This window comes from Lissotriton vulgaris, chromosome 9 (genome assembly GCF_964263255.1).
Source record: "Lissotriton vulgaris chromosome 9, aLisVul1.2, whole genome shotgun sequence".
Taxonomy (NCBI): Eukaryota; Metazoa; Chordata; class Amphibia; order Caudata; family Salamandridae; genus Lissotriton; species Lissotriton vulgaris.
Window position 1 is genome coordinate 1,160,820,577 of NC_141697.1, and position 26,685 is coordinate 1,160,847,261.

Sequence of the window (26,685 nt, forward strand, 5' to 3'; positions counted from 1 at the left end):
GTTTCAGGAGTGAGTTAAAAAAACAAACCCATGTGATTCAATTGGGGGGGTAGGTGAAGGAGGCCCCCCTCCATTACTGTGGTGCAAGAAGCAGCGAGCTGCGCAAGATTGCACCTCTCAGTGAGCAGACATAGAATGTAAATACATAAAAAGAACCGGACTCCTAAGTCTAAATTTAACCGGAGCCGACCCCCCTCAAAACAAATGCGTGCAGCTACAATACTAAGATGAGGCTGCGGCGGACGGCTCAATGATTATTAATAAAATGTTTCCTACGACGCGGTGCCTCCTGAAGCGGCCACCATGGGTGAAGTTGAATAAACACGTCACGCTGATGAAGGGAAACGCACGAATGTGCGCAAAAAGCTGTTCAAAACAAGGAAACAAATAAATAAAGCCTGCCTGTTTATCAGCGCCACGCGACCCTCTCAGTGCCTGCCTGTTTATCAGCGCCGCGCGCCCCTCTGCAGACTCCCCCTGCATTCCAAAGTCAGTCACGTGAACTCCTCCCAAGGCGCGCAACGTGATCCGATTCTTTCTGGCATGCTGAAAACAGCAGAAGTTCACACACGCAACGTTATCCTATGGGAAAACGCTGCGCGCGGCCAGGTCTTGTCTCCACTTTCCACTTGTTGTCGGCTCAGCCGAAAGCTATAGTTCTCTCTGCGAGAGCGCGCTTTCCGCAGCGAGCCCTGATAAAGGGCATGGCGCACGGTGCAGGACTGCCGAGTTGCAGACACACCCATCCAGTGACGTCTGCTACGACCACTGATTGGTCTCAGACCAAAGCGTCTACTGGAAGGTCTCCGGCAAGGTTACAAGGTGGTGGGGGCAGGTTCACAGAGCAAGAGCTGTGATAGATAGCGCTCAAGATAGGCGGGCAAGTCAACCTATACTAGTAGGTGCAGGGGCGTGGTGACCGGCAGTCCGAGGCAATCACCCGAAAATGCGTGGTTTTGTTGACGCGTGCTCTTATCGCACTTTGGATGTGCACGGCAGGGTGGATGGCATTTTGATAAGCAGGGTGGGCGGCGGCCACCCTGGAAAATAAGGGGTGGATGCCGTCCACCCGCGTGGTACCCCGACTCGTGCCCTCTTTACCACCTTCATGCCCTTCCACTGGTCATTATATCTGACTGAGGCCCTCAGTATGTATCTCAGTTTTGCAAACAGTTTTGTAAATTCCTTTAAATTGAAGTAGCCTTGTCCTCAGGGTTTCATCTCCAGACAAATGGCCAAAATGAAGGCTTAAATCAGGAGCTGGAAAAATACCTCCATTGCTTTTACAACTCTGCCAAAAGCGATTGGTCCTTCTATCTACCGTTAGGGGAATTTTACAATAACAACGCTGTCCATAGTGCATCCAAGACTACCACATTTTTCTGCTTATATGGTAACCATCCTAGGACCTTTACATCAGTTTTACAGAAATCTACTTCTGTTCCAACGGCAGCTTCTTTACTTGACATCTCCGAGCTGTTAGACAAAGAGTACATGTTAACCTTCAGGAAGCCAAAAGAAAATGAAAGACACCGCTGACACCCTTAGATGTCAGTCTCCATCCAACCAGGTTAACAATAAGGTTTGGATTTCCTCAAGTTTCTTGCCTCACCGCCTGCCCCTTAATAAATTCCAACCATGCGTTTATGGGCCCTTCAAAATCGCTCAAGTGGTGACCCAGTGTCTTTTCGTCTACAACTACCACGTTCCTGGAAAATAGACCCAGGTTTCCATACTTCACAATGGAAACCCTATGTTACAGATCCCTATAAAAGGGTTTTTTCTCGACCTTCTCCAATTTTAGTCAATAATGTTCCTGAATACGAGGTCCAGGAAATCTGTGACTTCCAGTTCTTTAGGAACCAATTGCAGTTCTTAATCCACTGGAAGGATTATCCTCCCAGTGACAGATCTTGGGAGGATGCGTATTCAGGTCCAGCTCCTATCCTTGTATGCCAATTTTGGTTTTTTTTCCTTCCAAGCTTCGGGAGGGAGACCTACTGTTGCCCCGCAGGCCATGGTTCAGCCCACGACACTCCCTATTTCATCTTCACAGGCTGCAGACGCCTCCCGTGACGCCTTCCTCTTCTCCTTGGGAGCGTTGTGGTGCTGCGCAGCACCCTGCTGCTGCTGTTCTGGTGTCACGGGTACATTCAGCGACGCCTATTTCTTTTTGGTGTCCTGCATGCCAGAGATCCAGCTGCAGCCTGTTGTGGAATGTTTGACATGTTAGGGATGCTTCCTATATAGCACTCTTTTGGGCACATTTACACTTTCCTTTCGCTTGCTGATTTTCATTCTTCTATTGGTGCCGTCTTATTGCCTTTCTTCTTCCCAAGATTTCACAGTCTTGTTCCCAGAAGGCCTTGGGAGGTTATGTTCTACCATTCTAAGATGCAACCTTTCCTATACTTTTCATTATGTTTTCCTATCCAATAGGACAACGGCTTACTTCCTGTTATGTTACTTCCTGTTTATGGGGAAAAATAAGGGGCTGGACATTTCATTTCCTTGCATAGCAGCACTCCTTGCCCCTGTTGGTGTGTCCTCTCTCCTGTTGGTGCTTTTGCTCCTGTCTGATGTATTTTCACTTCCTGTTGGTGTTTCCTGTTCCAGTTTAGATTTCCTTGAAGCTGTATGCTCCTGCCTGGAATTCCTGTCTTCCAGTCCATTCATCTTGCTGGCGTCCTCTGCCCTTGTTTTCTTGGTCATCTCCTTTTTCCTTTTCCGGTCCTGGAGTCTCCGCCTGCAATAGAGTCATAAAATTGTGGCATGGTCCATTCATGACAGGCAAGCCTTCAAAAATGGATATTCATCTGCTTGGTTGGAGAGGCAGACTTTATATCTTGCTGTTCCTTATCAGATGGGAAGGAATTGCAGCACCAACTTTCTTCTGTGGCATCTGCAACTATTCATTTCCCACACGTGCTTTGGAAGCTGCTGATAAATTAAAGCTGTGACACTGCTGAGTGATACTGAGCATTAATGATCTATTCCCTGCCTGGCCTGGGAGCACTGTGTCAGATATTATTGCATGCTCCTACCAGTCATCCTTATTGCATCACCACTTCTGCCACAACAAGGTGTTCACAAGCACCACCCAGTTCTGATAGTTATCTGTTTTAGCAGAATACAACTAATCCTTGGAGGTGTCCATCAATGAGAAAACCGAGGAAAAATAAGAAGACCAATACATGGTACGATTCCAACTGTAGGATAGCCAAGGGGGCACTCTTGGCTGCAATCAAATCCTCGAATAGATTGTTAATACAAGCATTTGCAATGCAATAGGTCTCGCATTCACATGAGTTTGAGCTATTGGCATTGTAAATGACAATGCCTTTTATTTATGTTTTACAACGTAAATAGAAGGCATTGCCATTTACAATCCTAATAGCTTCAACTCTCGCAAATGTGAGACCTATTGTATTGAAAATGCTTGTCTAAACATACTTCGGACGCTGTTCCCTCGCTGAGCCCATGATCTGTTCCTAGACCTAGCGGATGGAGACCGGATGCTGCTGATTATCTAGCGCCTGGAAAACAGCAACCACCTTTCCTAGGAGCAACTCGCCCAACACCAGCAGCGAGGAGCTTCTGAGGTCCTTTCGCCTCATCTAAAGAAAAATCCCATTGATCTGCATTGATTTGTCCCTACTGGAAGGAATCCTTCATGTGCATGATACAGAATTAGCCTATTCCCTCTTGTTACGGCACGGCGTTGCTTTCTAGCTACGTTTGCACTGTATACATTCAAATACATAAATATGTACAGTTCTACATTGAAGAAAAACGAAGAGCAAAAGCCACCGGAAAAACAGTATGATGTTAAAAGTTAAGTGGCTAACATGAGCATTAAAAAAGCATGAGTGACAAATAGGAAAACTGTCAGAAAGAGAAAGCAACAGAGCGAGGTCAGGCACAAAGCAGTTGCAACAGAAAAGCGGGAAACTATGAGAGATTCAGTGAAAGAAAAAATAGAGAGAAAATGGGCAGAACATGGGAGGAAAACGAGCTGGGAGGCCAGAGTGGAGTTAGGGTGTATATGTCGTTCCTGGGTAGAATAAAGGTGTGAGAGACAGGAGCTATAGAGACTGAGGAGACAGGCAGAAACAGAAAAACAATAAACCAAGATAAAGAAACGAAATAGAAGCAGATCGAAAGAAGGACTTGGAAGATGAGCAGTATCTAATGGGATATTTTATAGACGAAAAATGAGTTCTCGGTTTTAATGTGGCAATAAAAGAACATGTAGATTTGTTATTTGTGAGCTATGTGCCTGCATGAATGGGCATCCTATGCCTCTACAATAGATATTGTGAGTACATATCCAGTCACACACTTTTCTCTTCCACACATGAGCATAGCTGTGTGTGAATTTCGACACTTTCAGGAGCAGAGTTTTGAGAGAATCCATGCTTTTTGCAGAAGTAATATATGCTGGAGTTCAGAACGAGATTCACCGATAAAGATGTATTTAAAATGTTTTTTTTAGGTCTCGTTTCATTTGTGTCTGTTCAGTTAATACTGATTACTTGACGCAAACGCACACACACTGCAGACAGCCACCGCACGCGCACACATACACTGCAGACAGGCACTGTATACACACACACTGCAGACAGGCACCACGCACACATACAGCAATGGCACACTACCCTACAGCTCTGTGCCTCCGGTTTGCCCTGGGTCATGCCCCGAAGAGCTTCTACAGAAAAATGCAACAGCTCGGAGGGCAGCACCTCAAGCAGCTGCACCAGGACCGGTGCCTCGGTCAGGACACGAACCTGCTTGGCCATCGTCCCTGCACCGTCACGGCACGGCACCATTAGCTCCGCGGCAACCAGAGTCAAGGACCTAAGGAGAGCAGCCTTGACTCCACACACACAGTCTTCAGGAATAACAATCTCCGCACACCTACAAAAAATGAATGTTTTCATCTGTAACGTATGTGGTGTGCAAAGCGCTGCAGTGCCTAAATATCGAGCTTGCACTAAGTAACGAGACTCTAGGAATTAATGTTCAGGAAGGGTATGTACTGTAGAGGGGACGACATGATAAAGAACCAGCCCTTCAGGCACCAAGTTTAAACCTTTATTATTCTGCCCGCCGGCGAAACCTATGTTTATTTGTTCGTCTTTCGGGGGCTTCGCTCTGCAGCGTCGGGAAGCAGGGGCTGCAGGGGGCTCCGGGCTGGAGGTGGACAGGGGGGGCATCCTGTAGATGCCGAACTCGCGCGCGGCGGGGGGGGGGGGGGGGGGGGGGGGGCAGTCAGTGTGTGAGGTTCTGATCCATTCCCAACATATGACTCACCACCAGCAGAAATTGGCCGCCCAGACAGCACTTCATCTCAGCGAACCTGCTCCTGTACTCCCCAGCTGGTCATGTGGTGCGCGTGAGGAAAACTACCGTGGGGCGGGACTTCCGTTTCCTGCTGGAAGCTCGCGCCCACGGAGTGCCTGGCCAGGAGAGGAGCAGTGGTGGCGGCTGAAGTCCGGAATGGCGGTAAGTGGGCTGGGGGAGTAAGGGGGGTGGGGGGGACACTCGGTGCACTTGTGGGTGTGTGTGTGTGCGCGCGTGTGTGTATGCGACGGCGGGGGTGGGTTCTCTGTATGTGTGGGTGTGTGCGTGCATGGGCGCTCGTGTGTGTGTGTGTGTCTCTGTGTATGCGCATGCGTGTATGGTGTTTGGAGCTTCCCAGGAGACAGCAGCTGAGCGCGTTCCCCGCTCAAATCGCCTCCTTGAAGAGGCAATGCGCGTGGCCAGCACTGTCTCCTGGGAAGCAGAGTCCATAACAATAGATCTCGGCGAGTACAGTGCTTACGCACTGTATCGCTACGAGACCTAAAAAGGGGGATTTTTAGAGCATATGCCACAATCTGATGAGCCATTATGAGCTAGAATAGTGAGAGTTAGTATCACCCCAAGAAATGCTGCAAATGTTATCAACCTCAGAATGGTGAAAGGCTGTGCTAGCTAGCTGGAAACATACAACCTACAGACAGAAATATTGACTACTGTGCAATAGTGTGATTTTTTTTTAAATATATTACATTGTTCTATAGTCTACATTTGTTCTATTGTGTACACCTTTTCTTGTCATATTTATCCTTTACACCTTCTTGGAGCATTATGCTATTCATTCATGCTTTTCAGGGTTCCTTTGTACGGGTTCAATTCTTTCTAACCACTACCACAGTTTCAAGGCAAATTAGATAGCAGAATAAAAACGCAGACATATTTATTTTATTTTATTTATTTATAGCATTTATAGAGCGCTCTGCAACCCTACGGGCATCCTGGCGCTGTGTACATATGGCTGAAAAAACCTGTGTAACAGAGAGGGGCAGTAGTCTAAAGTTCTAGTAGATTAGATTTTTGGGAAGAGCCATGTTTTAACCTTTTTTCGAAAGGCCATCAGTTCATTTGTTTTTCTGATGTCCGTAGGAAGGTTGTTCCACAGATGAGCTGCAGCTATGCTAAAAGCTCTGCCACCACAGGTGGCTTTCTTGATCCTAGGTATGCTTATAAGATTTAGAGAAGAGGATCGAAGAGACTGGGTAGGCTCATACCAGTTAAATTTACTTTGAAGTGGTCGGGGGCCTAGCCCATGAACTGCCCTAAAGACAGTACATAGGGATTTGAAACAGATCCTCTGGTGTATAGGCAGCCAGTGAAGGTCGGCCAGGGCGAGAGTGGTAGAGGATCTTCGTTCTCGAGAGAGTGCCAGTTTAGCTGCCGCCGCCTGGATACTTTGAAGTCTGGAAATAAGATAGGCAGGGGATTCCAGTAAAAGGGCATTGCAGTAATCCAGGCGGCTGAGGATGGTGCTCCTGACTATATTGGCTCTGACCTGTGAAGGTAAAAGAGGTAACAGCTTTCGCAATCCTCGCATTAGAGCGAGGCAGCTGCTAACCTGCTTGTTGACATTGGTCTCTAGGCTCAGACTGTTATTAAAAGTGACTCCGAGATTCCTTACAGATTTCACTGGGGTAGGCGAGTCTCCTAACAACGGAGGCCATATGTCTGGCTCCACAAATATTTTAACAGAGATTTTAGCAATTTTATAATGTTTAATAGGTAAAAATAAGGGTGAGGAGGTGTTATCTAATCCCAATGTATACCAAACACAGTTGAGCCGATTCTACTTATTTGTGATTGAAGTAATAAATCTGTTGAGGTCCTAGTGGTACGTATGTTAGGGCATGCAGACAGCAGACAACCTCATGCTAGAAATCCATCGAGTTCATGCAGGTACCCAAAGTGTTCATGCAGCCATTCCACTCACTTCACTGCGTTCATGCAAGCCCCAAAGTGAGTTTGCACAAGCTGTACATTGAGTTCATGCAGATATCCAAATTAACTCACACTGGTAGCAGCTGAGCTCATGAGACACCCAGCTAAGTCCATTCAGGCACTCCACTGAGCTTAGGAGACACCCAAATCAACTATTAGGCACCAGCTGAGCTCATGCAGGAGCCTAATGCAGATCTTATGCAGGCACCCGAATCAACTCACTCAAATGCCAGTTGAGTTTATGTTTGTACTTCATTGAGCTCAGCCAATCAATATGTCATGGGTCCCCTACTGGGCCCACTGCAGTTTTGCTCTATGTTAGCCTAACTGCACACGTTGTAGGCTGCTTTTGCTTTACACACAGCACAAAGTAACACACTTGCTTTTGGGTCAAACTTATTTTAGAAATAAGCGCACATGTTTTATTATTCTACTTTTTGCTGAGATTTAGTCTGAACATCTAGTACAAGGTCAAACAAATCGTGCCCTGTTTTTCTCTGTGGTTGGATACTAACACCTAGATGTAATAGAAGAGGCCCAGCTGCTGTTTTCAAGTAGTACATTTCTTATCATATCGGCAGAGACTTGCCATTTTGAAAACAGATGAGAAATGTCTAACAGAGGAAAGGTCCCAGAACAAAAGCGCTAGCTTTGAGCCATATGAGATCCAGACCAGCCAACAGCAAATACATGTATGGAGCTCGGTGCCATTCTAGAAATCTTTTTCATATTATGATGAGGCTAATCTTAGGCACATACACCAAAAAGCATGTGAGAGCTTTTCAATGTGTACGGTCTATTAGTAATGCTAATTACACTACTGGGTTTTGTATGTTTTCTAGTGCCAGCATAATTTGTTCATAATACAACATGATTGTCTCAATAAATATTGCAAACTGTTTTTGTGTCTTGTTTCTGTTTATTGTGGACATGCATGAGTGAGACCATGAAAGGTGATGACCAGCTACCACGGTTCCCTGAGAGGACGAGAGTGTTGTGTTCTGGGATGCCATATTACCTGTTACTCTGAGACGTTTAGGAGGGCAGGTAAGGCACTGGGAGCTAGTCAGGATTTGGGCCCATAGGTACTGATGTGGTTTGGTGACTCAGTCCCTGCACACTGACATCCTGTGATCCCCAGCATAGTTCTGTTTCTAAACCAGAATCCCAGCAACAAATTGAGTTACTGATGCAACAAAACAGACACAAATGAGCTTTGCAGATCACCACTGAACAATTGTAGGCATGCTACTGTAGGAAACCCACTGCAAATCCTGCACTCACCCAACTGTGGTTGGTGGAGTGGGTGTGTAAATGTATGGTGTTCCTGGTGGAAAGTGCATATGAGATTTCATCTGCATCTAATGAGTCCCATTGGTGAGCATTCGTGAAGTCACACAGGCCCCTCCTGATATACTGGAGTTCCATCAGTGACATTGTTTAAACAGTGACCCATCCATGACATATTGTGGGCATTCAACACAGAATTCTGGCAACCCCTGGAATAACAGTGGCCATTCTTGACTTTTAATGGATGCTCTTAGTATAATTCTGGCTGTCAATAACAAGATTATGGTGAAAACCAACGCCATGTTATTGGTTCCCCACGGTATTTGATGATGTTAAAAAGACATGAAAGCCATAATCTCTCCATGCGAGACAGTAGTGTTTGTTTGATGAAATGACAGTCTGATATTTGGGGGCAAAGTAGGAATTTTCAAAAAATATAAATGAGATATTTTGGGACAAAATGATAGAGTGGTTCTTGAAATAGAAAAGCTGTTTGGGGTAATTAAACTTTTTGACCTTTTTTTATCCAGGGTGAAATATTTGCATTTTCGGAAGTAGTAAAGTTGACAAAATTACAGCATTTCTGAAACATCTTTGTAGTTGATGTTTATACGGTGACATTTCATATTGAATTAAGTTTGGGAAACTTTACTTATATTGGTTCCTTGGTCCCAAAGGGCATTTTCACCTAGGGTTGCTATTTCAAGGATTGCTTGAAGACATTCATCATTAACATTCATAACTTTTTCTATTAATTATCACTACTGCTATCTGACTCAGTACGTAAGGTTGATGTAACCAGTCTAAGCTCTGTGTAATACAGTAATACCACGGTGTGTACATCTTTAAGGTTTGTCTATCTTTCTTCTCTAGGCTGTTCGTGTATTTATAACACGTAAATCTTTGATTTGTTCATCCTGCCCTTTTCGTGTAGAGTATAACACACGACTGAGCATTTACCTAGCAGGGACATGGTGGAAAACTAAAGAATGATGATAAAAACATTTTGAAGCAGATTAGGCAACGTGACCTAACAATTCTTTAATTTCTGACCTACCTCTAATACAGCTCCTTAGCCAACTTTTAGGATATATAATGTTGACAACATGACTATTTTTGCGAATATACTTCTATGTTTTCCATTTGAGGGTGAGTCCCAACATACCCAGAAAAGGCAAGGCTTGACTCGTACATCACAAAAGTATTTTAATATATCATCAGTGACGTTTCAAAACCTCCAGATTGCAAGGTATGAGATTGGGCTACAACATAAACAATTTGTCGCGTTTTTTAAAACAATATTTTGCAGGGGAGAACCACTGAAGTAAAGTGGGCTCTAGCTTTGTTTGCTCCCTTATTTAAACATGAAGACGGTATTTACATCCCAACACTTTCAGAGTTCATCAGCCGCCGCTGCCATCGGCCGCCTAATGAGTGTCATGCACGCTACAGACGGATATCTAGAGAGGGTGCTCAACTCACTGAGATAACAGATTAGCATCCTGAAAATCCTGCTTCTGTCACTCGGTTGCCAAGCTCTTTAAAGGCCCAGGGGTTGTGAATGCGCAATCATCAGGCTCTGAACCATCCCAGTGTCGGTGCTGCACCTGTTCAAAATGTTGAACGCTGCCCGTGCTGTGTACCCCGATAAAACAGAAGATACCACGCAACGACAGGGCACATAATACTCAGGTTGGCCTGCAGTCGGTCCCGCCCCCATACCAAGGCTGAGGTGCAGGTACGCCCCCATTAAACAACTAAAGGCACTATGACACAGCAGCCGCTGTGCCAAGCATTAAGTATAAAGCAGACCGTCACTCAATAACGTACCCGGGATGAGCTGCAGGTGGTTCCCCATGAGGCCAGGTGCCGGGCTCCGGTTCTGCTCTCGGTTGTCGACTTCTCTTTGCCCCTCGTCTGCTCTGTCTTCATCTGCCATTTCTGTTTACATCCGCAGCATGACGGGAAGGGCACGGCGCAGTGGAGACGGAGCGTGGGATAGAGCGTCTCCTCACACCAGTGAGAGTAGAGCGGGCGGGTAGAGCGTGCGCGGGCGTCTTAAGGTTACATGGTATTGCCTGTGGATCACGGGTTGGGGTGGGCACTGTGAGACTTCTTATTTTCTTCGGGATACTGAGAGAATTATTTGCTCTGCTACTTTGGCGAAGGGGCAATTGGTGTTTGTGAGTTAACTCCACCACAATTGAAGCAGTTGCGAACTTTAACATTTCAAGCAAAGTGGCTAAAATTCAGGACAAAGGGTCGAAATTCAGGACACAAATTCAGGACAAGAGGTCAAAATTCAGGACAAACTTCAGGGCAATTGGATACGTTTTACAGACACATCAGAGGTCGCGCAATAGTATAGAAGTAAGCCCAGCCATATCCAGACATATTCAACAATTTGCAAACCTATCCATCATGCATCCTTCCATCTATCATTTCACTCATCCATCCCTCCATCTACCCTTTCACTCATCCATCCATTCACGCTTTCACCCTATCCATCTGTACACTCATCCATCCACTCTTCCACCCATCCATCCATTCACTCATCCATCCAGCCATTTACCCTTTCACCCATCCAGCCATCCTTTCACTTAGTCATCCACCCACTCACCCTTCCACCCATTCACCCTTTTAGTCATCCATCCATCCTCCCTTTCTCTCTCCATTGACCCTTTCACTTAGCCATCCTTCCTTCCATCCATCCACCCACTCATCCATCTACTAATCCACTCATGAATCCATCGACCCTATCACTCATCCATCCTTTCTCTCATCCATTTATCCTTTCACTCCTTCACTCATCTATTCATCCTTTTGTCCATCTACCCTCCCTTTCACTCACTTATCCATCCTTGCATCCACCCTCTCACTCATTCGTCCATCCATTCACCCTTGCATTTATCAATTCATCACCCAATCCATCATGTCACTCATCCATCCACCCACTCACTCATCATCCACCTTTAAACTCATCCATGCTTTCACTCACCCTTCCACCCATACATCCAGCTATTTCCCTTTTCTCCCTTCCATCCTTCCACTCACTCATCAACCCATCCATCCTCTCTCATTATCCATCTATTCAATCTTTCATTCATCCATTCACCCTTTCACTAATTCATCCATCCATCCAGCCATCCCTTCACTTACGCACTCGCCCACCTTTTCATATTAATTTTGATCTGAGCCTTTTTGACAAGAGGCCCATCAAGAACTTTACATGCGCTGCATGTGCCATTCCAGGACTGGGACAGAAGCCACCCAGGGCAGAGACAGGGTCCACCACAGGGGGGGACAGGAGCCATCACAGGCGGTGGGGGGGAGGGAGGGGGACCATCACTGGGGCGGGGAAGGAGCCATCGCAGAAGGGGGAACAGGATCCACCAGGGTGGGCATGCAGTATTCTAGTATAATCTTGGTCTCTTCCAGGGTGGGGCAGGGCTCCTCACTGCCTCCTGGACAAGACAACGAGAAATGAGGCTCTTTCCAAAATGTTTGTTTTGTCATCCCCCACTGTGATGTACAGTACTTACAGGAGATGCTCCAAGAGAACTGATTTAACTGATTGTCCTCCATGCTTTGTTAATCAGTGTGGGTGCGATTGTGCCATTTCTTTATTTTATTATATTAAGACTGCATGTTAGAAGAACCGAGGTTTGTTCACAATTTAGTGACAATATTTAAGCTCTGTGAAGAGAACCAGTGCTGCCTTGGTGTAATCAGGGCCGGTTCTAGGATGTTTTGGGGCCCTGGGCAAAAATGGAATGCGTGAAGCCCTCCCAAATCGCAGAGACTTGGCGCATTCAGGGCTGTTTGCATCTGAATAGGAGCCCCTGCTCCTGAAGCTGCAGCCCCTCCCTCTCAGTCACCTTCAAGCACCTCTTGACAGCTCGTCAAGGGCTCAAGGTGTGAAGGTTGCCATCCCGCTGGGCCTCTCCAATGCTGCGGGGTATATGAGCTTTGGAACAGAGTCAAGAAGGGAGGTGGGTGGAAACTGTGCCGGCTTTAGGGTAGTGCGACCGGTGCCTGGGGTTAAAATTACGGACAAATGGCGTCCGTTAAAGAATCCTTCATGGACAACGGACAGACGGCCGAAATGACGGACTGTCCATGAAATTTACGGACGGTTGGTCACCCTATGGGATATGCATGTCTATACATACAACTTAAAGATTGAAATTGCAAGGTACAAAATGCAATGTTGAAATGAAGAGTAAATCCAAGGATGTAGGTTAAATCCTTTAATTAATCGAAGAGCACAGTACAATCAATGCAGCAAGTTCAGCATCCAGGAATAACTGATCGTTTACAAAGGATGCAGAGTATGACATGTACAACACTCTATATTCTATAAATGACCTAACAGGAATACATCCAATTAAAGGGACAGTGTAAATTAAGAATGCACACACAACACATCCCCCTTCCATATATATATATAAAACAAAATAAAAAAAAAGAAGGAAAACAAAAAACGAAATAACGGAAACTTAAGATAAGATGAAAATTATATTAAAAAAAAATACTACTACTTATTCTCTATAATGTAGTCCTTAAGCCAGAGAGGAACCACCCTCTTCCTTGAGGAATGACGGCACAAGGAAGAATCCTCACTAACAGAAACGGAACTTCCTACCTCAGGGGTAGAAACTGATTCCTGTGTGATATTGTCAGTAAGTTCCACAACACGACTACTAGAAGGAACTTCAACTGAAGGAGGGGAGTTAACCGTTACAGGACTACTGAGCAAAACATAATTCTCATTAGAACTATCTACATCTAAATCCTCTGGTTTCCAAAGAGTATGAGAATTGTCTTGGGTAAGGGAACCAGATTTACATTTTGCAATCCTATTCAGATTCCAAACCTTCCCATCGTTAAGTCTAATAGAATTCCTTAACACTTCCACCACTTGAAAAGGTTCAGAGAAAGAAGAAACTCCCTTCTGAACCTTAAAAGGTTTCTTAACTTTAACCCAATCTCCCACAACTAACTGAGCTTCCTTAGATCCATGCTTCAAATCATGATATTTTTTACTCTTGGTATGTGTCAGTTCCAAACGTGCCTTAACTAAGTCATGAGAACAAGGTTCTGCCTCACTAGAGAATAACCAAGCAGCAATGGACTTGGAACGTGGGTTCCTACCCTTCATTAAAACAAAAGGGTAAACACCAGTAGAGTCATTATTAGTAATACGGTAATTCCAAACCACCTTTCCTACTTGAGTAGTCCAATCCAGATTATTACTTATTGACAACTGAATAGTATTCTTCAAAACTCTATTAAAGCGTTCAACAACACCGTTACCACCTGGATTATACAGTGAAGTTGTTCTATGTTTAATACCAAGCTTATTGAAATAATCCCACCCTTGTCGCCAGTGAAATGAAGAGTAAATCCAAGGATGTAGGTTAAATCCTTTAATTAATCGAAGAGCACAGTACAATCAATCCAGCAAATTCAGCATCCAGGAATAACTGATCGTTTACAAAGGATGCAGAGTATGACATGTACAACACTCTATATTCTATAAATGACCTAACAGGAATACATCCAATTAAAGGGACAGTGTAAATTAAGAATGCACACACAACAAATGTGCTGTAGACTATCAAGTCAGGACTGGGTGAATGTGATGTACATGCGCCAGATTGGGTTTTCTATGCTATGCTATGCTATGAGACAAATTAGATGGACAGATATGATGATGGATTATCCTATGAGATAGGATGGGCACAAGATAAAGACTTGTCAACTTTGTCAGCGATATATATCATAAGTACAAAAACGGAGAGGGGGGGGGGGTCCTAGGGAAAGTTTTCCAACCATGCATTGCTATTACCCCTAACAACTATATTTACCAACAAGCAAGATAGCAATGGGTCAAGAAATAAGGAAACTAACTATGTGTCTGTAGGGTACAACCGCTAAATCAAACCTTGAGTATATCGAGGTGCGAAAAAATATATATTCACATCAGATTACCGACCTGTACCACCCTGCATCATTTGGGATCCTTCACCATGAAGGTATGTGGTTTTTACCCACGGTAGATTTGGCAGGTTGTAGCCTAATCTAATGATTGTGTCCCTGAGTGAGTATGGTGTAATAAGGCATCAAGTGGTAATCTGACTAGCAGTGCTAAATGTGGTAAAGTGATAAGTGCATAATGTGAAAGACTCTTAAAATTGGATAGTGAAAATGGAGTTAAGCCATTTTAATAAAGTTCCTATTCACTCCCAAAGTAAAAACCAGTGCATAGTAGTATAAACAAATGACTACTTAGATAGATGTTGGGTCGACATGTTTCTGCAGTGAAAGTGGGGCCTAGTGCAATCTAGGATGTCACCTGACACCCTTCCACTCCAATGGACTTTACACCACTCATAGTATTTATGTATTCCAAGTGATTGTTCACCTGACTATGGGTTGTCACCCAGGGTGTTGCTGCACTAGTCACCTTTCGCCTTGCAGTAACAAATGTCTGTGTACTAGTCTCTGAGACCTTGTTATTGTACATCTTCTAGCTCTGACGAAACACGTGTTGGCTGGGCAACTGATCTCCAATAAATACAGAGGCCACAAGAGACCCGGAGTGTTCTGTCAATGTTTTATTCACACCGGAGTGTTCTGTCAATGTTTTATTCACTTGTTTGTTTACAGTAGTGATCTGCCTGATATTTCAACAAGTTAAGAGACGCAGCACTGGCTCTGAAGTTCACAATAACATGTGCACAGGCATTTGGTACAGAAATTTTTGGACCTTGTGTCTGTTGAGGGGTTCAGGGTTATCCCTTCGCCTGTAGCACCGTACTCTACAAATAACATTCACATACAGATGCAGAAACGAGTAGGCGCCATTGCCTACCGCATAAATCCAAACCCTTCTCTTGTATCAACCTGGCACTGTACACCACGAACTCCTGTGGCTTCATCTGCAAGGATCCTCCCTGAGCATGAACCTCTTCAACACATACATGATCGCTCTAGCCTGCATCATCCTCCCCTCGCCTACATTGACTACTCGCAATTCATTCTCTCCCTCACAGACAAGATTCCAAGTACCTGGATCAAGGTCAATGCCTGCAGGACTGACATTGACCACTGGATGAAGACCAATTGTCTAAAGCGGAACATGACACAACTGAAATCCTGATCTTTGAGAAGAGCCCATCACTGTGGGACTCCACCTGGAGGCCATCAGAGCTAGGACAGGCATCTAACCCTACCACCCACGCCAACAACCTGAGGATCATCATTGACAGTAAACTCAACATGACTGGTCAAGTCAATGCAGTCACCGTCTCATGCTTCCACACCTTGAAGATGCCAAGGAAGATTTTCAAAAGCCTCCTGCATGCACTGGTTACAAGCAAGGAGTACCACAGGAACACTTTTGGTTCCCAGTCTGGCTTTGAAGTTGTGTATGCAGAAACTCAGGACTGAATTGTATTTGCATGAAATCTGTGTTTGTAAACCTACGTGGAAAAAGTTTTTGCACTTAATTTTAGAATTTTCATGGTACTCAGAATGAGGATGTAAGTGTTCTAGCTCTAGATCTTCCTAAATGTTTATGCCCACCCCTTGAAACAACCCAAAATTACTCACTTCATTAAAAAAACATTGCAATGAAGTATTTCCAGCAGTCCATATACTATGCTATATTATCTCCCCATTCACTGAAGCATAGGGAGAAAAGTCACACCTAGTGATTCACCGCCTAAGTTAACTAAGTAAAGCAGTTGACCCATCCACACTGTGAATGCATCAAATCACCCACCCACAGAATCCCCGGATAAGTAATGCCTCATGATGAGATGCAAGTACAACCCAAGGCAATCCCCTACATACCACACCCCTCAATTCACTCAGCATTTCTGTAGAACACATCTCTAGCTCCAAGGCCAATCATGTTGCATGGGCTGTTTTTTGGGTCCTGTAATAGTGGGCGGTTACGGGGCTATAAAAGATAGGACTATTTTCATTTCTCCATATTGCTTAGGGCTAGAATACTATTGAACTCCAATTGAAATGGCCCGGTCTTCCCTTTTTAGACCTAGACACTTTTAGAATTGACAGGAAAATCAGCCATGGCTTACTTGGGCGTTCATGGGGCTTAGAAACTCAGAATTCAGTATACTACTTTAGATACCTCTAAATAACTTGAATTTCCACACCGTCATTCCTTTACAAAACGAAAAGGACATTGATAGCAGGTAAAGTAAACAGTTCTCTAAAAGTATGATACACAATGGAAACCAGAAGATTGTAGCACCCAAAAGGCCTGTAAATGTATTCCAAATGTTTTATAGCTCAAGTGTTCTAAGTGGTACAACATTGTTTAATATTGAGGCCCATGGCCAATGTTACTGTAAGTTGTCTGATTTTGCAGATTTGTTTGGTCATTTGCAAAAACTTGGAGGCTGAGGAATGTGAACTTGCTCTAGTTTAAACTAGCACCAGTGGTACCAAAGGAGGCTGTTGATTACAATGAGTCACCTCTAAATATAACCCAAGTCCCTGGATTAAAAGGTGATACCGAAAAATTCCTAATAGCCCAGTGCCAAAAATCCACCCCCCAAACAACAAGATAGCCCCCCTAGAAGGAATATTTGGTACTCTCTGCAGTGTCTTGGATTACATGATAGACAGTCACCAGTGTCCACTTGAGAAAGGCAGTCCAACTAACTTCAGAGCAGTCCAGGGACCAACTGAACTCAGTGTTGGGACATTGAGTAAATTGTGAGGCACTATCAATAACTGTGCAAAGTCCCCATCTCCAAGCCCATGGTGGCCTTGGGGGACCCCATCCCCCATGGCCAAATTGTGATTAAGGTGATGGGGGCCACACAGCCCCCCCCGCCCAGCCTCTAAAGATCAGAGGACCTCATCCCCTCGGGCAGAATAGTAAAGAAGAGGAGGGTGGATGTGCAGCCCCAACCTTCCGGAGCCAATCAAGGCCTGGGGACCCCATCACCCAGGGCTTATCTTTAATTAGAAAGGGGAGGTTGACAAGTGGCCTCCCTCCCGAGCCACTTAAAGCCCCATGGAACCCACCCCCCAGGGCTTGACTCCACGAGCTGTGTTCCAGAGAGACCACTACTGGGACACAGGTGCCCTGCCAACAGGAACAAGGGCAGGGACTTGTCGGCTCACACTTAGCGGGAGTTGTAAAAATGGTCCTGCTGGTCAAAGAACACTTTTGTTTCCCTGCCTACACTCCTGCTGCAGGGCAAGATAAATTGCTTCTGCCCGAAGAAAATATCTGCTCCCATTGCTGATGCCTGGTGGGAGCCAAAGAAAATACCTGCTCCCGCCAGGTGTCAGCAATGCTGGCTCCTGCTACACACAGGATGGGTGCAGGCCAGGAGCCTCTTGCTCCCCATCATAGTTTGTAGTGGATGCCCCAAGTGGGTACCGGGGCACCCACCTTTTGCCCTGTGCCCCAGGGCTTCACTGAGGCACGAGGAGGGGGGCTGCGTACCCCTCCCCTTTTTTAAATCATGGCCCCCTGGGATAGAGGTCCCTGTGGCCTTAGGAGACTCAGGGAGGGGAGTTGATGCCCCTCCACCTTTTTAAACTTTGGCCCTGGAGAATGGGGTTTAGGAGGCTCGCAGGAGGGAGGCTGTGCTCCCTCCTCCCCTTTATAATAGAAGAAGGCCCAAGGAATGGGGTCCTTGGGACCTATAATTGGGAAGGAGGGCTGCATAACCTCCTCCCTTTTTAATTAAGGCCCAGGCCTGGCAGATGGGCTCCCGTGGACAGTGGCTGCTCGGAGAGTGGGGCCACACACGCCCTCTCCTTAAAATATGTTGGACCTCGGGGATATGTTCTTTATTACACAGTGGCATTCATCACTGTGTAGTTATAGTTAGGACCTAATTAGCATAGCCAGAGCGCTTTTTCGTTTGCTAATAACGTTGGCACCATTTGACAAATCTTCACAAACCGTTCCCCCCAAAAAATCATACATCTAAGCTACTTTATTGAAACTTGCGGCGTGATCCGTCAAGTGGGGACTGAGAAAAAGGGGATCCCAAAACTTAATTGCCCCATGCAATTTCCATAGGAGGTTTGGAGCAGTGCTACGTTAGATCTTAATTAGGGCTCCTGGTTTTATGGTATTTATCTTTTTAACATTTTCGTCTGTATTTATACATATTTATTTTTTGACCATCTTATTGGTATTTATCTATATTTATTTTGTTTTTTGTGACTAAATAGAATCAGAACAGTATATTTCCAGATTTATTTAACTGGTAAACAAGCATTCATACTTTGCCACCAGTCGCATTTTAGCAAATTAAGCAGCCAAATATCAGGTAAATATTGGTATTATAATACAAGTAACTTTTCAGCGTTCGCAACCTATAAAAATATCTATGATGAATGCGAAGACCTCCCAATATTGAAAGAAACTTCTGAGTCAGCGATCAGAGGCACAGATTCAAATGGCTGTCGAAAAATCTTAAACATTTCAACACATTTTAAAAAAAAGGAATACAAATGTTAGTAATCTCCATACCTCTTAAAACCTCTAACTGTCCCTAACCAAAGAACAGATATGGACCCCAAGTGGTTTGACAGTAATTGGTCAGCTGCCAATAGGGCTTTACATAAGGCACTGAATGCAAAACCCAGATGCCAAATGGAGGTTAGGGAGGCGAGAAAGAAGTATAAATCCACGATAGGGGAACGTAAGGTAATTATTCTGTCAGAGCGTTGGGAGGAGCTATCGGATTCAGCAGCAGGGAAGAAAGGAACGATTTTTTGGTCTGCAGTAAAAAATATGCGTAACATGGGAACTCAAATGTCAGTAATAAGCTGCACAATCCCGAGTAACCAGTGGGAAGATCATTTTTCCAAAGTGTATGCAACACCTCCAAATGTTAGTAGCAACTATATACCAGGCCAATTGTGCCCTCTAGAGATCAGTTTAGGTGAGTTGATCACGGCTATCAAACAAAGCCTTGGCAATAAAGCCCCTGGGCCAGATGGCCTCCCAATAGACATAATTAAATGGAAACCTGAATTTTGGGCACCTATTTTAAAAAATGTTTTTAATAGTTTACCATTAGTGCCAATGCCAGATACATGGTCTATAAGCATAATAGTGCCTATATACAAGAAAGGGGAGAGAACAGATCCAGCAAATTATAGACCTATTTCACTCCTAGATAACACTCTAAAAATCTTGGGGCGAGTGCTATATAACAGAATAAATGACTGGGTAGATGACACGGGGGTTTTAGACCCTTGTCAAATGAGTTTCAGAAGTGGGGTTGGGACGACAGAGCAGTGCCTGAACTTAAATTTAGTAATTGGCAAATATACCATTGCTAGGTCGTCACCAATCTACTTAGCATTTATGGACTTATCGTCGGCATTCGACCTAGTAAATAGGTCCAAATTGTGGTCTATTCTTTTAGATTATGGCCTAGAAGAGCCCCTTGTACACTTTTTGGCCTACCTGCATACCGACACCAAAGCACAAGTAAGGATCAGGATGGCGGGGGAAATATCAGGGCACATAAAGGTAGAAAGAGGAGTCAGGCAGTGGTGCATTTTAGCACCCCTGTTGTTCATTATTTATATTAATGGACTAAATAAAATTTTTAAACTGGCAACTACGGATGTTCCAAAAATAAGGGGGGGACTGCTACCGACTCTGCTTTATGCAGATGACGCGGTGCTTATGGGCCTTACACCAAACGCTTTACGTAGTTTGGTTAAAAGTTTTGCACAATATATGGATAACCTAGATCTTAAAGTAAATTTAAAAAAATCTTTTATCATGTCTTGTGGCCCGGGGAAAAGACAGCTTAGTGTTATTTCGGTGGGATCAGATAGACTCTATTCCACTAATACTTTTCCGTATTTAGGAATGGTTTTTGCTGCGAACGGCTCGTGGAGTGGACATTTGGTCCACGCCACGAGCAAGTTCTCAAAATCCATTAATTCTATTCTTAGCCTCCCACGGCCTAAGAAAGTAGGTGCCACAAAAGAAATGTAATTTTTTTTTAAACTACAGTGCGCCCCAGTGGCAACATATGGGGCTGAGATATGGGGTCTGGGCAAAACATCTGGTACCCAGACCGAGGAAAATCGTTTCTGAGGGAAAATCCTTGGAGCCCCTATCTCTACCTCAGAGTACATCTGTCATTGTGAATTGAATTTGTATAATATATCGGATTTTATAGCATCGAGACCGGCCTTGTTTTGGCTGGCTATTTGGAGAAATAAATTGGCCTACCTAACCCATGAAATCATAAGAGATTGTCTTAACTGTGAGAAAGGGATGACAATCCCTTGGCTCTCTGGAGTTCTTAATAAACTGAGCAGTGTGGGTAAAGGTCATCTTTTCTTTGACCCCAGCAAGATTGAGCCTAAAGACAAAAATGAAATAAAGTTTGCACTGTATGCACTTTACCGTAAAGATAGATTGGCGAGGGAGTTAACTAAATCAACTATCCAGGCTTACGTGAATAAAGATCTGTATATATATATATATCTTACATTGCCAATGACAAACTGGGAAAGATCACTCCTGTTCTGTTTAAGGGCAGGCACTGTTAGATTCTTATTATGTTTTCCATTAGGTTATTCTTTAATAAGATCTGAAGATAAATTGTGCCCATGTGATGGTATGAGTCTACAAAATGATTTACATTTTTTCTTTTCTTGTAAATTATATCTAAAATACATCAAATGGTTTCTAGTTCTATATTTTAAGAAGCACAGCCCACTTTCTTTGGAACAGTCTTATTTGATGCTGCTAACTTTGAACAATGATGAACTGATATTCCGTACCAGCACTTTTTTGAGAGTTATTACCTATGTACGTAAAACAATGGAGTACCCTTAGTAAACTTCTGTATTATTGCTGCTAAATAATCTGTAATTTTGTAATGTGTGTCGTTTTAAATGTATTTGGAATCATGGCTTTTATTGGGATTGTATATTTGTATTGCTTTTATGGATTTGATAAAATTCAAATAAAGATTTTGATTCGATTTGGTATTATAATACAAGTAACTTTTTAGCGTTCGCAACCTATAAAAATATCTATGATGAATGCGAAGATCTCCCAATATGGAAAGTAACTTCTGAGTCAGCGATCAGAGGTACAGATTCAAATGGCTGTCGAAAAATCTTAAACATTTCAACAGATTTTTAAAAAAAGGAATAAAAATGTTAGTAATCTCCATACCTCTTAAAACCTAGTGAAATCCATACCTCTTTCTAGAAAGTTTGAATGGGTGTGAAGGTCCCACACATATGAAACATATACCCCAACTTGTCACAGCCCCTCAAGCACATATCTAAGGTTACAAACATTGGTTAATGCCTGTATTATGTTATGTAGTAGTTAATCACTCGGCTTTGAAAATAGAAACGTTAGGTAATTAAGGTAAACGCATTGCTTAATAGGCTTATGTAATTGAAATTCATGTAAAGCGTAGCAATACATCCTAAAGACCTCACATATGCTGAGAGCAGATATTAAAATCTTCCCTTTCAGGTCTTTATTATTTTTTGATTGAATTTTCGATTGTATGTAATTTCACCTTCACCTTGTATGGCAAGATCTATCCATTTTCTCCCTCATCGTATTAAAGTTTCTTAGTGTGCAGCAGTTTATTGGTTCAACTCCAATCAACAGGGCCTCAAGCACAACGCTAGTTTTCATCTCTTCCCTATATGTCCTAGGAGAACAGTCAGACATTTACTTGGTTTCTAACTGGGAAACTTATTATTAAACTTCTTAAACTAGTAACTGGGATCCGGGTCCCTCATGCTCAAAGCCATAGTGTCCAGGACAGCGAGACAAGTAATTTCTGGAGCGTATTCCTTTTCCAATCTATATTTACGTTGTCTGTTTTCGATCCCCTCGCCTTTGATGACCACAATGCTGTTCACTTGCTTCCTCCATAAACAAGATAAGTGGAGATACACTATGGTCCTCACAACTCCCTAATCTCAAGATCTTTCTTACGTCCTTTATCAATCAAACTGATATATTCTCATTGTTAGAGGTGTATGTCAGACAACAAGGGAAGCCCCCTCTATGTTTGATCTTCTCCTTTCTAAGGTCTGATGTGAAATCCCTCCATTCACGCCTCATCACAATCAAATGGTGACTGTTTTACCAATACAGTGACGTTATTGTGACATACATGCTGCATTGAAACTAGCTTCATTATTCAGAAAAGTCCACTCTGGTTCAAGCATCTTAAGCAAGTTTGTTTTCAGTTTGAAAAGTTGAGAAAATACAAGATGCTCCATCTCATAAGCATGTATTAGAGAAAATAGAATCCCAGTCGCTTTTTGGTTCTGCCACTTATTTTATTTTGAGCAGATTTTTTACACCCTACGTAATTTAATCAATGGGTGTTGTAATTATTTTTTAGAATTTTTTAGAAGTACAAGTTACTTCACTTGGATCAACTTCTGTGATAGTCTGAGGACTTGCTTTGTCATACAAAAACAGGAATTTGTTATGTACAAGTTTTACATTTAACTCCAAAACAAACAATTGTGATACAAATATACATTGACATTTATACTATACATTTCTACAATATATTTTACATGAAAAGAGGTCTAAACTGTACCCTACTAACAGATTTTGACACCAGACCTTCGTCATGTGACTTTTGTGTATTTAAGGTCTGGTCATGCAAGGGCGAGAATTTCGTAAAAATTATTTTGTTGACTGAAAAGTACGGCGTAGTATTAATGGCCCTTTGCACAATTACAGTTCATACGCTAAGATGAACAAAGGTAAGCCGACGCGTTTCCAAGCCCGTGTCTTGATCGTCAGGCTTTTCTTCAGGGCTTTTGTTAGTTGGTTACCTATGCAAAAACAATAGGGGACATGTTTCAGAATGGGACCTTTCTCTTGTGCTGGTTCAGTGCCTTTAGTCATTTGTGCTCGTTATTACCTTTACAAACAAGGGTGTTTTGGATCTGTCTTGATTGGGACTCCTGAACGGTGGGTAGTTCTATTACTAAAAATTCATCCCTCTCATCCTTGCAGTAAATGCGACAAAACCCTAGTTGAGAACAAGCATTTACAATGCAATGGTTTCGCCTTTGGAAAAGTTAGAGTTATTGGCATTGTAAATGACAAAATTTGTATTTATGTGTTGGTTTTGAAAACAGATAAATACATGGCATTGTCATTTACATTGCCATTAGCTTAATCTCTGCAGTCACTTCGCACTCTCTAGCACTCCCTAGCACTCCCTACTCACTCTGCACTCTCTAGCACTCCCTAGAACTCCCTACTCACTCTGCACTCTCTAGCACTCCCTAGAACTCCCTACTCACTCTGCACTCTCTAGCACTCCCTATGCACTCTGCACTCCCTATGCACTCCCCATGCACTCTCCACTCCCCATGCACTCTCCACTCCCCATGCACTCTCCACTCCCTATGCACTCTACTCTCTGTCGTCAGCATGGCGTCGCCGCAATTTGCAAACACGCCCCTCAAGCACGCGTTCAAAATACTTCTGGTGTAAACAATCACCCGCTCACTGGTAAACTCGCCCACGAAATGTGAATTATTTAGCACCGAGCAAAGGCCGCAACTCTAAGAAGTTAGCAGCTCTCCCAGAAAACAAAGGTCTGCTATTATGAAGGGGGAAGAGTGTGCGTCAGAAGGCTGCCGGAGACAGGACCACAGGGTCCCCAGACCGACAGGGGTGCGCCCTCTCTCTGCCAGAGCCCGCGGAGACTCAAGTGTAAATTAAAAACAGCCGTCGCACTATCAAGAAAAGTAAAAATGTTCATGGGTGGCAAAAAGTAATGGGTAGCATAATAACCAGGACATTTGCCCTTTATTTCTATTCTGCCAAACCCCTCTCACAGTGCTACCTCCTCCTCCTACTGGCGGCAGTGGAGTTGTCCCCGCCCATTGTTTCTGTTCCCGTGAGTGCATTCTCCAGGGCTCCCGTGACTGACATAGGGGAACTAGGTATGAAGCATCCACTCAGTACACAGGGCAGGCTGCATCTGAAGCGGATGATTAAAGTCCATGAAAAAAAGATGTAAGTAAATGAGGAAGTGAATTTACACAGGGCACCAGTGCACTGCACACGAACGGTTGATGTACTCACCTCATTTTGAAGCTCTATCAATTCACTTTGCGGTCTGTGGTTACGGTTCAAAATAATGCACAAACAGGATGTCAGGGAAGCCCTTTGTCTGATGATCCCCTACGAACGGCGGTCTCGGAGCAGGGATAGTCACAGCTGGGCAGAGCAGAATTCAACCAGTAACTCGTAAGTCTTACTCAGCCCCCAGCTTGGCCTGCAACGTTCAGTATAATAATTGGAAATGTACTTCCTAGTACTTCACTTCACACATTCTCTCTCTGCAGGTACAAGTCTTATTGGACAGATCCGAGCCCGTATCTTCTCCACTGTTTAAGGACTCCCGGTCGTCAAAGAAACGGGGGGTGTTCTTTTGTTGAATGAGTTTAGTGCTGCATCGCATTACCATGGTCTCACGGCGCTACTGGGATTAGGCCCCATCACGCCCTGGTTTCGAGGATTCCGTCACAGGCCTGGCCTTGGCCTCCCTCGTGGGCGTGTCCCGTTTGCACCGCCCGTCCTTGGCCGCTTGTTGGACACTGCTGTTGTGCACATGCTAAGAGAATGATGTGAGTGCTCCACTTCACCCACCGTAAAGCGCCCAGTCATGCTGTGCAGAAAAGTGAAATATGTAAGCGTGACGCGGCGTTGCACAAGAGCATCCCAGACTCTTCTTTGTGAATCCTGTGCACATACATAAAATGTGCATTCGGGGAGAGGGGCAGCTGCACTGAGAATTTGTGATACATATTCCCTTTGTGGGGCGGGCTCGTGGTGTTTTCATGCAGTTGCTCTGCATGTCTCTGCCCTACGTACACCAACGCACACGAAAGGAGAACTTTCAAAGAACACAGAGTACACGCACACAGAAGTCGATATAAAGTCTATGATTGGGGTGCATTTCTAAAAGATGGGTACTCGATAGATAGCGCCTGCCCATTTATAGCACTAGTATGGTCTGATGCCAGCCCAGTGCACCCCAGCTAGACCCAAGACCAACCATCTGGGCAGGCGGCTCAGCGCGGTGGGTGAATCCGTGGCTTGTTAATGAGGAGAATAGAACAAAAAAACAGGAGCAAAGTACAGGATGAGAACGCTGACGGATGAAAAAGAGATTCCCTCTTCCCAAACTTTCTCTTCCCGGCCGGGACCGGGCTTAAGTTATTCTCGGTGCGGTATAACTCGCCAGGGTAGGCATGCCAGCTCGTATTAACATATAGGTGCCTTACCTGTCTCTGGCGCGCTCCTCACACTGCCTCGCGGCGCTGGCTGGTCCCGGGGACTGGCTTCTGAGACCGGCAGGTACTTAACAATATATAGACATTAGTCAGAAAGCACCGACTTCATGACTCAGTGGTTCTCCACAAAAGCCCTTTCAGAGCGGCTCCTTCACAATAAGAGTCCCTCCTCCTCTCGGAGCTCCTCGGCCAGCCGGGATCACAGCGCAGATGGCGCGAAACTGAAGTTAAACTCCGAGCATCCCACCCTCATCCCTTCATAACATTACTGCTGTGGTGACGCGTCGTGTGATGCCAGCCACTGCCCCCAGCTACCCTCCGGCTCGTCTACTGGACTGGTGTCCAGAGGCACCGAGTGTTCCACGCCTGCCCCGCGGGTGCGTCACCGCTCAACTCTACACACTTACTTTACATTCTCCTCTCGGGTTGTTTCTCTTTCAGGATGGACAGGAATCCCCGCGTCAGCCGGACTATCCAGGCTCAGAATGAAAGCATTTCTGGCCCAGCCGGCGTGCCGTGCCCGAGCAGGAGGGCTGCTGTTTCCGTCGCCCGCCTGCCCAACGTGCACTTGGAAAATGTCCACGCCCGATGGCAGGGGAGCAGTTGTATATTACAGGTTATAACTCTAGCCAGCCGGGCACGAGGCCAGGCGGGAGAGGACATGGACGGCGGGAGGGAGGCGGGAAACGTGCACAGGACAGCGAGGAGGGGGGAGGGGGGGCGGCGGGAGGAGGGACACGGAGGAAAGTGAAA

The 26,685-nt window shown here is 44.6% G+C and overlaps 1 protein-coding gene across 2 annotated transcripts in view; it reads right to left on the reverse strand.

Annotated features, from left to right (window-relative positions):
- CRBN (cereblon) overlaps nt 1-10,570 on the reverse strand; it is a 166,453-nt gene extending 155,883 nt beyond the window's left edge. The window contains exon 1 of one of the 2 annotated variants that reach the window (XM_086939204.1): nt 10,417-10,570. In XM_086939204.1, coding sequence (XP_086795330.1) covers nt 10,417-10,525 — 109 coding nt within the window. In that variant the 5' untranslated portion in view covers nt 10,526-10,570. The remainder of the gene's footprint in view (nt 1-10,416) is intronic. The other variant, XM_086939203.1, reaches the window with a different exon arrangement.
- Between the last annotated feature and the right edge of the window lie 16,115 nt (nt 10,571-26,685).